We start from the raw sequence: 16,594 nt of genomic DNA on the forward strand, positions 1-16,594 counted from the left end.
CGGAAGCGAAATGCCACGGAATCCTCCTGCTGGCTCTTAATTGCACTCACTTTTGAAAAAATTACACATTTTTATATTCTCCCCAGTTTCTGTGGTGTGTTAATAACTACAAAATTATTCTTGATGTTTTGATAAAACCATCTATACGGGTCCACCAGAAGAACTACATATAGCCTTCATAAGCATTGTTATAATATTCATGAACACATATGCCAAATGATGTACACTGTTACAGGGTATGAAATTCCACCATTCTTGTCATAATCAACATTACCATTACATACCAAATAAAATGTTATGGTTGTTTCACTAATAAAATGGATGGTGACAAAGCACCTCTATGGCAGTCTATGCAGTTATGTAGTACTTACGTAAAACCCTTCACTAAAAGTGTTCCTGTTATGTATATAGTCAGATGTTGGGGCAGATTTAAGGTTTCTGTGTTCCTTGCTGTCTTAACACAATTCGCTCACACTCAGATATTTTTAGAACCCATGTCCCACATTCTAAACAATATACACAAGGGATGGTTTTTCTGTTGTGGGTGTGGGAAACCCTTATTTAGTGTAACTACAACATTCATATCTTGTACCACACCATTGGCTTGCTGGGGGTTATCTATTTCTTTGGAATAAAGTATTGATTGTAACATAATTTCTTTGGAGTGAGAAGTAACAAAATAGTAGCAGATGTCATACTTAAATAGACTGCTGAAGAGGGAATCTGAACCTCGCAGCTGAGAGGGATCTTATTTGCACATAAGACATCGTGCCAGAGAGGAGCACTACAGTTTTATATCTTTCAAAACCCTGTGTCAACATATGACAGTAAGCAGTTCCAAAGGCTGAAAAAAAGGAAAAAAGCCACACTGCAGAAAATGCATCAAGAGATGTGACACCAACAGCTCAGACAAAATCAATGAAGCTGTAGAAGCCTGGACATACAATGCATTTTGATATTGATATTTTTATTTACATTCAGTTCATATTCTCTAGTGTCTCATTCGGCATGCTCCACAGTGAATACTGTACTGTCCTCTGTTTTAGCTCACAGTGTCTGTCTCCACCTCCCGCCACACTCAGCAGCGGAGCTTGAAGATGGCCAGCACAATCCGTTTGTATTCCTTACGGAAGTTGTGGTTGAGGACGCCGTAGATGACAGCGTTCAGGCAGCTGTTGAAGTAGGCCATGAAGTAGCTGGCGGTGAAGAGCCACTCAGGGATGGCCAGGCCCAGCCGCGGGTTGACGGCAACCGCCAGGCCAATGAAGTTCAGGGGCGCCCAGCAGACGGCGAACAGCACGAACACCACGAACATGGTGAGGAAGTTGCGGAAGTCGTGGGGCTTGATCTTGGGCCGGATGTCGGGCTTGACCCTCTTGCGCACCTGGATGACCAGGATCCAGATGCGCAGGTAGCAGTATGTGACGATGCTGATGGGCATGATGAAGTGCACCACCACCACCGTGATGGTATAGAGCGAGCTGACCGACTGGGCGAAAGTGCAGGAGTACACCCGCGGGTCATACTGCAGCGACTCCACAAACCAGTTGGGTACAATGGCCAGGATGGTGAGCACCCACACCAGGATAACATAGCACACGGTGTTCTTGTTGGAGAAGAGCTTGTCGTATTTAAGGCTGTGGCAGATGTAGCAGTAGCGGTTGATGGCGATGCCGGTGATGTTGAAGATGGAGCCGATGACGCTCAGACCCATCAGGAAGCCACTGATCTGGCAGTGGATGTTGCCGGCGATCCAGCCATTGTGGAAGATAGCTGTCAGGACCAGCGGATAGGGGTAGATGGCCACCACCAGATCTGCTATGGCCAAACTTACCACAAAGGCATTTCCTGAAGAGAGAGAAACAGGGACACAGCATGGTGTCACGCTCTTTGTCTTTTACATTTAGCACATGATTCACAATTATACTTTAAATCTATACTCAACAAAAGCATTTGGTCATGATTCATAATATTTCCATGACAGTTGTAGTTCTGATATTACAGTTATGCAGCTTTATGAAATGACGTAGTACTATACTGCCTTTATTAAGAGTATCTCCAACTTCATACATGGTAACTGACAAATCCTGATTTTCTATGATCTGATGACTCTTCCTGGGAAGGTGTGAGCTAACTGCTCACAATTTTAGCACTGGACATCTGTCAAACTCACCGTCTTTCACACAGAACCACCTTACTGAGCACAGATTCAAAACGCCAGCAGACACGGATTGAATTACTTTACACACTCACAGGCAAGACTTTGAACACTGCTTTGCAACCTGCCACAGTTTTGGTGCCAACAGGAACACGCTTTCATGCGCACGTGTGTGAAATGAGTGTTTCCAATGACCGTAACATTTTCCAATCATATGCGAGGATGTGTGTGCATGCTTACCAGTGCATGTGCTGCGGGACATGAGTGTAATGCATTGCGTTTTATCTCAGACAGGCTCTGGCAGGTTTCCCCCAATCCCGAATCTCCATTTCAACATTTGTAAGACTGGCCTATGTTGATCAACCTGTATGTTGAATAAACCCACCTTTGTTTTATAATAAACAGCCTTCATGTAACATGTCTATTTTATCTAATGTATTCTGCAAATTTTTAAGATTGAAGGACCTACCACTCCTTGCCGCATTCTACTTTATCTTAATTCAAAAGGTGAGGTGTTGCGTGGCTTAAGGGTACTGGCAAATGTTTCAGGTGAGAATCATATTAAGGCAGAAGCAATCTTGAGTAATGAGAACACCCTGCCTCAGGCACATACATTTCCATTCTGAGAAAAATGTCATGGATGAATGAGCTTAACTTACCCCCACACCCCAATCAATCTGGCTCTGTCAACTCCATCCCTTTAATGTAGACCTCCAAATGCACTGTCTACAGAACCCAAAGCTGCTCAGATGTTGGTTGAAAGAGCCATAGAGAACTTTTCTCTTAGCCACCACCTCCCCATGGCAAAGCATGTTTTTAGTGTTGAAGAACATCTGATCAAGGTATTAGAAAATGTTTTGAATTACACACATGAGTAAGGCTTGCTGTGTGCTTGTTGGGTTGACACTGCAATCAAACACCTTTCTAACACATACTCTGCATGTGGCATGTATTCAACTCATGCAAGGAGTCTGATTAGCCACAGGTTGCCTTAAACCTCTGTGGAAGTGCAAAGGCACCCACTGATATATGACTGTTGGTGTGAACACACAAAGGCACAGAAATACCTCTGGGAGGCTGTATTGAAAGAGGTAGCGCACATTCTCAATGACCTTAATATCTCCACATTCTGATGACTAATTTTCAGAATGCATGCCTGCAACACTTGGAAGCCTTATCTGTTGAGCCCTTTGTCATTAGAACGGAAGGCAAATGTGCATTTAAACTATGCCTTTATAGAATCATCTGAATGGCAAAGTGACACTTTTTATGATATTGGAATGTAACCTATGCATTTGATTATTGCCAGCTCCAATGGTAAAACCGCCTGTTCAATAAATCTACTCTGAATTGGGCATTCAGTTGCCCTCAAACACAGAAGGATTAGAAACTATGGAAAACCATAGGCAAACACTTATGCTACCTAAATAAATGTAGAATTAAGGTACCACACAGAAAATCACGTGGAGACTGTCAGGCATCCATTTACCAGTAATAAGAAGATTGGCCCCACACTAATCTCCAAAACACCTAGGTGTGTAGTAAATACTGTGAAATATAATCTCTCACTCCTTTCAAGCACTGAATGTTTCCAAGTAATATCAGGATCCCCCTATACTTCATCTCACTGTTGGCCCTCAATATCTAGATTCAAACTATCTAGATGCAACCCCTTCTTCTATAGGCACTTGTGCTTGTTTTGAAAGGCATGATAGTACCTTTTGTAACTAATCTTGAACAGTGACGTCTGTATGGATGCCTCAGTGACCTCTCTATGCCAACCCCAGGAAATGGAATTATAAAGCAAATGATGCCCCAGGTTACAAGGTGTGGTTCTTGAAGCAAAATGTACTTTCTTGCCCTTCAGGCCCCACTCCCAAGAAGACAGGGAATTTCCCATATATTTGGGAAAAACAACAGTCCAGTAAAAAGTGCGTGCATATTCCAATTATTTCAACTTTGCCAAGGCTCCATATGCTATCAGAGAGACAAATTCACACACTCAGTCTGTCCTCTTCCTGCTATGATGATTAACATGGAGCAATTCATTAATCACAAAGCATGTGGATACCAATCTAACTCCTAACTGCATTTGATAAAATACTGTTTAGTATGTACTGATAAGATGTGGCAAAAATGTGAGGTGTTTGACATGCAAGCCAGCTTATTACCACCATCAGTACTTCTATGAGATGACGGCACACTGACTCCCCACAAGACAATCGAATGGTCACACACTGCAGTTCAGTGACTTCAAATAATGTGAGGCTGGACACGTAGCCATGGTGTTAGAAACCCTAATGGTAGACGGTATTAACATGCAAAACATGTGTTAGAGACAGCAGACTAGATGTGCACAAATTTAAAATCAATACAAAGGATGTCAAGCTTCCACAAAGCCTGGACTGATTAAGGATGGGATAAAATGCACCAGACACAGCAGACAGTTGTGTGATTGCTGAAGAGTAGTACATACACTGAACAGTCCTTGCCTTGTGAATTATATCTTCAATTAAGTGTGCCTAAATTCGAACGAATATCCTGCTTGATAGTCCAATAATAGTCTAATACGTCAGAAGAAGTGTGGCACATGATAGAGTACTGTATGTACAAAAGATACTCTCTCTTTGCCTTCAGCTAGAGGAGTGATATGAGAAAACATGGAGATATAATAATAGTTTCTGATAGAACTTCACTAACAATCTGCAAATTATCACCGACAAAGCAGACGGGTAGACTGATGTGTTTATCACTTGGAAAGCTTTGTAACACAGATGTAGAGGTATATGACAGTATGGTTCAATGAAAAGCACTTTTCTAATAGCTTTCCCACAAAGTACTGCTATCATATTTAAGCCACTGATATCAGAAAGGAAATGCGATCATCCTGCCCCCCCCCCCGTAATCATAAGCATTATTTTGCAAGATTTTCCGTGACTCATCTGTACAAAAAGACAGTAAAGACAGTCATATAAGTAAATGTGACACATTGTAATTTCAGTGTTCCATTTCTTAAAGGGAATCAATTACACAATTCCAAAATAAATGTGATTGTTGTGTCCACCGTGATTCATATGGAAACAGAGAGTTTGTACTGGCTGTTCAAAGCCATAAACTTTAAGGACAAAGAAAAGAAAAGGAAAAGTACTCCTCTTATTATTCCTTCAGAATAATGGTTAACATGGTAACCATCCATTTTGTTGAAGCGATTCCTAGAATTTGTCATGAATGCATTTATAATGTGGTCTGGAGTGAAAAAAATTAGAGTTGCTCAGGTTCATGAACAAAATATGAAGTTCATTTCCCAGATTTATACAGCAATTGTCAATAATTTGTAAAAATTGTAAAAGGGTATTTTATACAACACAGTCCAGCGCTGATGGGAAAGTTACAGCACAGGCAGTGACCTCTGTTTTCCCATGAAACACAGAGTAAACTCAATATCACCATTAACAAATACTTTCAGCAAAGCATATTTAAGTATTCACCCATAATAACACTACATACATGATTTTAAAGAAAGGACTAATCTCTTTAAACACCACACCCCTACAAATTAATGAAAATACAAAGTAACAATGTATTGTAATGTAACTTTACTTGGAATGAACCCTCACCCTGGCATATTTTGTCAGCTAAAATTGTAATTACATGAAAAGAAACATCTCATTTAAGCTTGATGAGATTAAAAAGCTTTGTATTTTCTATGGGAACTTCTCATTCCACCTCACTTCAGATCCTGTGTCCATTCGTTTGAAAAGGAAAAAAAAAAAAAAAAACACCATACCCGCAATACCTTTGCACAGTGCTCCTCAGCTGGGGACTCAGAGTGTATTGCATGATAAAAAATAAAGTTGCACATTGCATGCGCTTTTTATTCTGGTGCAGTTGGCATTTGCTCAGTGCTCATGCTGACACACTGATATGGAAATGTGATACAGCAGAAATTCGTCTTCACTCCTCTCTTTTCAATAAACTCTTTTCAAAATAGTAAATAATGGTCACCTGTGGTACACTGTCACCTATACAGCATCAATGATGTATCTGGCAGCACCAAGATGAAGTACAAACTTAAAATTTGTATGTTTAAATTTGCTACATTAATGTCCTTGATGTAAGATGTGAGAAGGTAGAGAATATTAAGGTATCTTTACCAAATCTCTAAAGTGTCACACAAAAACCTAGAATTCAGTCATTCGGTGTGTCTAATCAGTTTCTAGGAAGTTATTACTAATCTTGGCAGCAGGAATATTGAAAAAATTGGAGCATTAGACTCACAGCAGGCAGCTGTATCGAGGGCAGCTTACGCTTTACACATGATGTGTTTATAGAACAAAGCAATTCAGGTCATTTAAGCGCAACAATACAACAGCCTATACACCTGTCCTGGGCAAGAGTCTTCCTAAACCAGGCTAAGGTCCTTAACCACTGTTCCACATCGAAACTGCAAACTTTGAGCATTAGTTATTACTGCCCCCTATATATGTGTACAGTCATACTCACCCTATATATATAGCATATAGAATGAGACAAACCAGTCTCTAGAAATGCATGTATTTGTCTTCAACATAATAAGAATAAAGCTATGAGTACTAAAGAAGCAAAATTTACCCTCCACTTATAACCACAGAGGATTACTTAAAATGTGCATATCTGAATGTAATTATTTAAATAAAAGCAAAAACATCAATGAACAGGCCAAAATTCATACTATAAACTAGCACTGGGCAGTGTCAATCAAAAATGTTTCAAGCCTTAACAGTGGGTCCCTGGAGGGACTTTGGCAAATGCTGTCTATTGAGATGCTGGCTAGTGGGTAGTTTGGTCTCACAATGTCTGTGGTAAAATGTTATCAAATGTTAAAGAGAGATCACAACCACTGCAACGTATCTATATCCTCCAAGTAGCTGTAGTAAGTGGCATTGATGAATTCACATTGATCCACAGTAGAGTGATTAACATGTGTTATGTGTTCCTTAATGAATGGGCATTCTCACTCTGAAACACAAAATGAATTGTGATTGAAGTCATGTGTCACTTCCAGGGAAGGGACTCTGCATTGGATTGAATAATAGCAATTATGGCATGAACACTGATCAGTTTTCCCCATTCTAGAGCAGGGATTACTTTCCCGTGCCAGCATTCTTGTAAGTTATTTTCCATGGCAGGCAAAACAATCATTGATGGCTTCATTAGGTTTCAGTGCTATGCACCGCCACAGTCATTTCACATTACTCTCCTCAACTCAATTGATAAACTGTCCAAACTCAAGTGAAAGGAGACTAAGAGCACAACACATGTGTTAACTGTACATTATGTATGGAGTATATTCATTTTACATTTACATTTTCATTCATTTGGCATTCACTGTCTGTAGTTCCTGTTTCCCAAAGATCTGGCATGATTTTATTTGAATTGGAGGAAGCATTGATGGTTGACTGAACATCTTCAACCATTCTCAAATTGCACTTTGCAGAAGATATTAATACACCTGTCTTTGCTTGAAAGGTGTATTGCACAGTTGACTCTGAGGCTGTAAGCAATCATTTACATATTTTTAACAGCATGTAATAACCCTTTCAGGGTTGATATAAAGTGCACACCAAGACATATATTGTGCATGACAACCCTGTCCCATTCCTAAACGAAGTGTAAATAGTAGGTGACAAGATAAGTAACAGGAGTGCTGATGTAGCTGCTTTGCTGCACACAGAATTGTATGGTACTAACATGAGAACAGAGGCTCAGACTGAAGTTGACAAGCGTCCTCTCCCTGATCAAACAGCCACTCTTCCCAGCATTACCCAGATGACCCTCATGAAGAAATGCCAATCATCATTCCTGGGTTGGAATTCAGAGACGTGGATGAACTTGATGTAGTCTCCTGTGTTTGCTATCAAAGACTCTACAATGTATTATTTTGTAAACCACTTCAGTGCCTCAAAGAGTTTTTTTTTTCATGTTACTAACTCTTCATATTTTCAGTGATCACCTTTTGCAGTGCTAATGAATGGTATTCAGTTGTTGCAATACATGTGCAGTAGGACTGTTTGTATACAACAGTAAGTAACATTGTCTGAAGTCTGTCACGGCCAATGCAATCTCCCTTCTCAAATTTTCACTCCACAGATTTGAAGACCCAGCTTTCTCAAACTGCAAAGTGACTGACAACATTTTAAGCTGACAATCGCCATTCATACACACACTAAGCTCTACTGAATATTTTCCAGGGGAACACTGACTTGTTATATATCTCACGCTAATGAAATATTTGATAGTGTCCATTTGATTCTGTAATCATGAAAAACAATAAGATGTCTACACATAGTTCTTGGAAAAGTGAAGTTAAAACTAGCTTCATGATAACTTTTCACATCAATGATAACATTTACATGTGAAATGACAATATCACTTAGTTAAACAATGATGCAGGAGAACAGGAACTATTTTCTTCAATTAACTTTCCCTCACATGGTAAATTAGGATAACAATAATTTGGTTAATATCCCAGTCCTCTTAATTGATCTATATTTGGCACTATAGCCTTAGGGATGTGAAATAGAATAGTCCACTGATTCTCAATCCTGCTCCTAGGCCCCCCCTGCTCCGCATGTTTTTCATCTTTCCCTGCTCTACCTACCTGACTGAACTCATTCACTTTTGATTAGCTGAGCACACCTGATTTAATCACTAATCTCAATCAGGTGTGTTTGGAGCAAGGATAGATAGAAGATATGCAGGACAGGGGGGCTCCAGGAGTAGGATTGAGAAACATTAGTCTTTAAATAAAGCTATAAAGGAAATTCCAGCAAATCAGTGTAGTCATATTAAAGGAGCAGCATTTAGGTCAATGCTGAAAAAGAATGCCTTCAGAATATTGTCATACATCAACGCATGGATCCCTTTATGCCCTTGCCAGCTGTCAACTCATTCTCAGTTAGCTTTTGATTGCTGTAAATTGCTGCTGGTGCTAGGTATGCTTTCATTTTAATTGTCATGAATGTTTCAAATAACTTTTCTAAATGCTTCAGAAAAAAATATTTAAAAAAATGGCACACTCCAGTTTTTTGGTGGAGAAAAACTAACCTCAGTAGAACAAACTGCATCCCTCATGGAATGTCCTGTTAATTGGTTGAAATTAACGCCACTAATTGGATGGAGTCTGTCCTGCTGGTGCCCTTGAATGAACGGGTAAGCCATGTTCCCCCAAACCACAAACAACCGAGTTAAACTCTTGGAGTTACAGCAGAAAATGAGAGTTGTTCATAAACTACGTACTGTCAGGAGTGACTCGGCTTGCAATTTTCTACATGGTATCAATTTATGAAGGTGGAAATTTACTGATCTAATTTGGGGTAAATAGCTTGCCTAAAGGTATAACGATAGCTCCCCGCTAGGGAAATGAAGCAGAAAACTTTGGGTTTCAAGCACTGTTTCTTATGACACCACACTGCTGCCCAGTGTAGGTTGTAGCAGCATGAATTGTCGATGGTACATCACAGAATCCACCACATTTGCATTGCAGACCTATTTTTTAAAAGAGATAGACATGGGAATGAAAAAAGGTCAATTTTGTAGAAATTTTCACATTGTTTAATTAGGCTCAGAGCATTTTGTTAATTTGATCTAGAGCCATCTTTGCCCATATCATAAGCCACACCCATTTTTCACCAATTATTCACCGTTATTAATTTTTTCCACACATCAGTAACTTTAGGCAGGATTTATTCATTCATCTCACAATTGTCACACTTAATAGGCATGGGCTTTAGATGTGTGCAAATGGCTGGTCATGGCTATATGTACATGCAAGTCCTTAATTTCTCACACAAATTTCTTATGTTTGCGACAGGTACCAATGATTGTTTCTAAATGGGTGTAAGATAGATATCTTAGCTCTTGGTCCCTTGTAGCAAAGTACAGTTTTTGAACAAAAAATTTGCATAACCTTTGTTAAACTCACTTTCATCTTGCATTTGTCATTGTTGAAGATAAATGACCATAGTTCAAAGTTCATTGTATCTTAAGGTAGGTCAAGTTGAAAACCTTGTGGTTTCCGGTAATCTCTATAGTTTATTTACTTATTCCCAAAGCTCTTCAAAAGAGTTGGATATACTAGGTGTTTTGTTGTAACCTTGCCCACCCCAAAACTTGATATGCCCTCATTCCAAAACCAAACATCTGCTTGTGCAGCGCTCTATTGAGAAATTTGAGTGAAAATTAAAAGGAGACGAAAACCTAGAATGAGAGGCAGTGCATGACTGATAAAAATGTAAAAAAGAATAATGTTACAATAAAAACTTAATTAGAAGTCAGGAAACTATCAGCATTGGCAGAATTCACCTACCAAAAATGACTGCCCTTCAGCAGCCACACACCTGTACTTAGACAAAGTAGATTGAATATTGAGTGTTTGATTGCTTAGACTCGTGACCAAATGGCTGGCTTCCTTAACCCATATGTTCCTTGCACCAAGACTTTTGGAAGACTTTTTCTGGAAATTAGTGTATTTTGTTGTGAGGAAAAGTTTTTGAAAAGTCACATGAAAGATCATGAAACCACCCAATTTCATGTTTACCCTTGTTTGTATGACGATGAATCCCAATTTTTCCTTAAGTGGGTGCTTGTGAGTGTTGTCTGTAATTAGCATAAGTAAACGCCCTGGCAATCCTATATAAGGACATCCAGATTTCTGAGTTTCAGGTATAGCCAAAATGCTGCCGAAAAGGAAATGATTTCTTTAATTCAGAAATGGAAACAATTCTAACAGAGGTGAATAAAAGACAAGAAATTAGTTTATATTTCATAGCATAGCAGTGATTTGTCTATGACATCTGTAAATCACTGGCTAAAATAGGCACAACTTTGCTTGCTTGTCTAAATGTCTAAATGCTTGCTTGTCTAAAGTCTAAATCAGCATTTCTCAAACCTCTCCTGGAGGCTCAGTGATCAGTTTATTAAGCAGCTTCAGGAGTTCATAATGAGTTGACCATTTGAATCAGCTGTGGCGGAGCAGGGAGAGATCTAAAATATGCAGGACAAGGGGTCTGCCAGGAGAGGTTCAAGAAACGATGGTCTAAATCACTGATTCTCAATCCTGCTCCTGGCCCCCCTGCTCCGCATGTTTTCCATCTTTCCCTGCTCTGCCTACCTGACTGAACTCATCTATGGCACTTTTGATTAGCTGAGCACACCTGATTTAATCAAGAGCATGTTTGGAGCAAGGATAGATAGAAGATATTCAGGACAGGGGGGGCTTGAGAAACACTGGTCTAAATAAATAGTTTGTAGAACAAAAAGCTTGAAAAACTTAAACATAGAAGGTATGTGGGGTCAGATATTACAGATATAAGCCAGGGGTGAGAAGGTGCACAGTTACAAGTATCTCATATCTTGACTCAAAGCAGCCCTGAACTGCAGCCCTGTTCTCTGGAGTGGCTGGTGGGTCATTGGGCATACTGTAGGGTCCTCTTATTCCGGTTCATCTGCTGGTGAAAGAATGTCGTGTTTCTTGGTCATATTGCATAGGACATAGCAGACCAATGTGATGGTCTGCACCGTGCAACATGTTAGATTGATCATATGCACACTATATGCACAAAATCGTTTGTATGCATGTATAGTGACTCTAGCTCCACAAGAGTCATTCAGTAATGAAATGATGTTGATGGAATTTATTTGCTTTAACATTCATTCCTCACCAGTCTTACTTGGTTTAAGAACTGAATAAAATGTGTTACTACTTTAACAAGCAGTTTAATGCTAAAAAAGAAGATCATGATTTTTATAGATTCCACAATTGTACCATTATGCTATGTAGTTTTTGGATGTACAGGGCGCTGTGTTATAAAAAAAAGCTAGTTTGACAAGGTTCTACCCTGACTTTCAATCAACATTATAATGAAATACTGGACAAAAATGTGATTTGGAAATAATATAAAAATTAGCATTAGAGTGCATGCATTGGTTTACCTACTAAAATTTGTGTGGGTTGTCATTTGTACCCACATCAATAGAACCCACTCCTGAACATTTTAACACAGCCATTAAAACTAATCAAATTACCCTGTCTTTCAACTAGTTCTTTCTGTTGTGGTGCCAGCCCAGCACCAATGCCATTACTATTATATGGTCAGGGTATGTCAGGAGATTGTTTTGCAAAACAAAATAATTCTGAGATGGTGAAGGTCATTTGAAGTGAAGTGAAGATGTTCCATAAAAACAATCATGCACTTCAAGACTAAACTAGCATAATAGATGGACTTTCTAGGAAATGAGTCTTTTCAAATACATGTTGTGTAAAAGGGTTTCTGCTCAGTTTTTAAGATTGATGACTTGCTGCATGATGAAAATATATTCATTTTTATTTTCTGCTGTTGAAGATTTTGTGTATTTATGCCATAAGAGTATTTTAAAGCACACTAACCCATATCTCCCAGCAGGTCAAGATTTTGGGATCAAACATGTTATCTTCTAGGCAAACTGCATCAACAATGACCAAGAAACACCATGATGAGCACTCTACTGTTTGACTTATTTTTACTTATTTGTCAGATTGCTCTTACAAAGCACAGCTCAATAACACATACCCAGAAAACCCTGTGTTTGAAGAAAAGTGACAATGTATTAAAGAGAACCACTGTAATTGCAGTACCATACTGGAGAATACAACAATCAAGAAAATGTCAGTAAATGAGGAGTAAAAGTTGGAATAACTCCTACACTAACCAGCAGTACACAGTGACATACAGAAAAGCAAAACAAAACTGGCACAAGACAGGGGAAGGTCTGATTAGGGTGGCCAAAATGAAGTCTGAAGTGGCCTGCTCTCCATTGGAACAACAAAATGGCCAGCTACTTTGACCATTATGTGAAGCTCATTCCACCACACTACGCAGAACAGATATGAGGCGTGATGGGGGTTGTGTGACAACATGGGGTGAGATGGCCAGGCACTGCAAAGTTGCAGATTGGAGTTGTCCGGCTGGTGTACAGTAGATGGAATAATAATTGCTTGTAGATATGGAGGAGGGGCAATGCAGTTTTTCCATCTAATAGGAATCTAAACGCTAATGATGGAATAGGTTTCATGAAACACCAGTGAATTTCTCAGAGATTCACTGCTTTCTACCGATCACAGTGCTCTGCTATGGAAAGACACATCTGACAACACTTGATAACCCATTGAGAGTTCATAAGGTCTTATTCTCTAGTCCTTACTACATATGAAATCTGGTCAGGCATTACACAGTAGCAAACAAACTAGTCATTAAGCTTTTTTAGGGAAATGGCCAAACAAATATTAACTGTGCAATTGTGTGTATCATTACATATTTTCATAAATAACTCGTTGCACCCCTGGGGAGCTCAAATGCAATTTCTGTTTAGAATAATAATTTCTTTATGTACAGCAAAAGCAGCCTTTTTAACAGCTTGCTCCATGTTAATGTAGACTCAATACTTAAATACTTAATGTAGACCCAATACTTAAAAGACATATATTTCACTGTATTTTTGGTTCACTTGTTTGTTTTTTATTTTGAGGATATACCTATATATATATACAATGCCAACAACTGTGAATTAATCTGCTGTATGCAGCAATGAAAATTGGAATGAATGAATAAATAAACCAACAGACACCATTTCCCAGAGGTTACCACCTCCCACTTTGCACATCAGGAACACATACACTGCTAGTGTCAATTTATTCGGCTCTTTCAGAAAAGACAACTATTATTTTCTTCACTTCCCAATTCCACTGTTGGGATATGTAACAGGCTTCTTACTTTGCAAGGCAGCAATCTATGGTATCAGAATTTTTTAATGAAAAGAGTGTTTATTTAGTTGCGAAAGTTTGCTAGATCTGTTTCTAAGTAAGCATAGATTGTTGAGAGAAGTATGCACGAGTGTGCGTGCAAGACACCAGGAGCATGGACCCGTGCCATTGCGGGAAGGGGGGATGGTGGGGTGCACTGTACCTTTTATAAGGGACTATGCAGTCGACAAAATAACTATGACCTAGGTATTTTTTCATTTTTCTTTCCCCTGGAGGGCAAGCCCAGGTTAAAATAAAAATTAAAAAAAAAAAAAAACAGCTCATTTTTTGCATGCCATAAATATGTTTAATAATATGGATAATCGTATGGCTGGTTTTCAGTTTTTATCACTCAATTCGATTTAAGGCAACTCTTGTTATTTCACCAGACATAGCCTCAGCCAGACTTTCAGTTTCAACCATTAAAAAAGCAACACTGACAACATTGGTTCAACTGGTACACTGACTGTGGTACAGTTGATTTTACACTTTAAAAGCATAGAAGCATTTCAACACTGTCAAAAGATCACTAAAAGGCTCCCTGTGCCACGTCGTAATATTGCTGCAGTACATTGTGACAATGTTATGGGCACGTTCAGATATAAATGATAGGTAATATTTTTCAATGACTAAATGAATGTATTAATGTTCATCAACAAGGTTAACAAGCATGCAAAATAAATCTGATGCAATTCCTTTGTAAGGACATTGCACTGTACTTAGCCATCCTAATTAATAAAAGATTAATTTTGAAAACAGATGACATGCACGTGAATGAAAGGATCTGATGACCGAATGGTAAGTTACGAAGGATTGTTCAACTTCCACAAGTAAGAAGTGGAAAGATGTATGCAAGGTTCTGACAAAACGCGATGTTTCAGATTGTATGCTAGAAAAATAGGACATACGCATGTATTGGAGAAGCACTGAATTTGACTTAAATTCGTTTGTGTGAGGTTAGCAACACATAAGGTGCCAATATAGGGTATACAACAGCACTGCAAATGCCAAGGCATTCAGAAATGTCAGGTAATTTAGAAAAGATAAGAGCAACAGGCGCACCAAAAGTTAGTCCGTGTGAATTGATGGCAGGGAGACTAATATTCTCAACTGATAACATAACATGCAGATCTTTCTTTTTAAACAAGGTTGAGTGTGGTTAGAAAGGGATGAACGTGAAGCCTCCATACAAAAACAATGCAACACGACTTAATACTGTATATACAGTAGACTACTGAAATGAGATGTCATCAAAAGCTAAATCAAGAATTTTTAGTTCAAGTTTACCTGCTTTCCTGAGTTTCTTGTTTCTGAAGACGGAAATTATCACCAACAGGTTGCCCAAGATATCGACCACGATCGTGGTGATCAGGACGCTGGCCAGTATTGTCACTGCCCAGGGAAATGGGAAATCCTGGTGGCCCCCGTCTCCGGATGAAACGTTTTTCAACGGGGGATTACTTCCCTCGGCCATCCTCACTTCGTTTTCTTACACATGGGATACGTAGAAGTAGCAGCGTACTCACGCCGATTTATAGCCAATGTGTTAAATGAATGGGCTATCATTGAACGCACGCGACACATCTGATTGCTTTTGTTATCTTCTCTTTAAGCACCATAATTCAGATTGAACCGTAGATTCAGCGACATTTTACCGAGTGCAGTTGCAATAATAAAAGAACAACAAATCAACAATAATGTCATCACGCTAATTTATCCTACAACTAACGTTTAATTTGTGATGGACAGCCTACAGTTAAGTGCTTCGGGGGAAAGTAGCAAAAAACAAAATGTTTGAAAAATATTTTGCATCTTTTGCTTTTTTCGGGTTAGCATTACTTGGCACTTGGCACAAAAGTTGAATTGAATAAATAGCTTAGAATTCAATGTCTATCAACTATTCTTGTTGCCAAAATCAATGTTATCACTGCTCTCAGTTGTCTTCAGTCATACAACATATCGACATACTCAACGGGCATAGTGATTCATTTTGATGCAACTTTCGAGAGTGATCCTTAATGCAGAAACAAAGTGCCTTTACGACCTATGTACTAAAAATTTAAAGAAGTATTGCCACTGTTCATCAGTTGTTGGACATTTTCTTTTTTCTTCTTTTTCTTGGACTACCGGTGTAGTGTATCATTGTACTTTACCCCCTCTTCCACGAGTTCGGAAGAAACGGAGCTGCGCTGTACCCATTCACAAGTGCGGTCCTTATTCATGGTTGTCTTTCATTCATCTCTTCCCTGTATTTCGTCCATTCATTAAATTATGTGAAGTATACACCACGGAAAAATATCCCCTTATATCCAAACTTTGAAGAGGCACCACTATCCTTATTTATTCCTATTTTTGTGCCACGAAGAATTATTTTTCCCCCGCATCTGTAATCCAAGATTTGTATCTCCCACGCAGGTTCACGTGCAGCAGTCTCGCTCTCAGTGTCTCCCCTCCATCCCCCGTCTCACTCAGTCTCGTGCGCGTCAAAACGTGTGTGTGCTTAACCCGTTTCCAAGTGGGTTGTCCTCAGCGCATCAGTGATTCGCATGTTGTGGGCACCGTCCACCAGGACACTTTCTGTCCATTACAGGTTAACACTTTCATCACCACCTTTAACT

The 16,594-nt window shown here is 39.2% G+C and overlaps 1 protein-coding gene across 1 annotated transcript; it reads right to left on the minus strand.

Moving 5' to 3' along the window:
- Positions 1 to 1,078: 1,078 nt before the first annotated feature.
- mtnr1al (melatonin receptor type 1A like) lies at positions 1,079 to 15,486 on the minus strand. The gene is made up of 2 exons (XM_036548241.1): positions 15,264 to 15,486; positions 1,079 to 1,848 (listed from the first exon to the last, which is right to left on the minus strand). Exons 1-2 carry the CDS (start codon positions 15,448 to 15,450, stop codon positions 1,079 to 1,081), a joined length of 957 nt encoding a protein of 318 aa, XP_036404134.1. The 5' UTR covers positions 15,451 to 15,486.
- Between the last annotated feature and the right edge of the window lie 1,108 nt (positions 15,487 to 16,594).

The sequence above is a fragment of the Megalops cyprinoides genome, chromosome 16 (genome assembly GCF_013368585.1).
Source record: "Megalops cyprinoides isolate fMegCyp1 chromosome 16, fMegCyp1.pri, whole genome shotgun sequence".
In the NCBI taxonomy this organism is placed as follows: Eukaryota; Metazoa; Chordata; class Actinopteri; order Elopiformes; family Megalopidae; genus Megalops; species Megalops cyprinoides.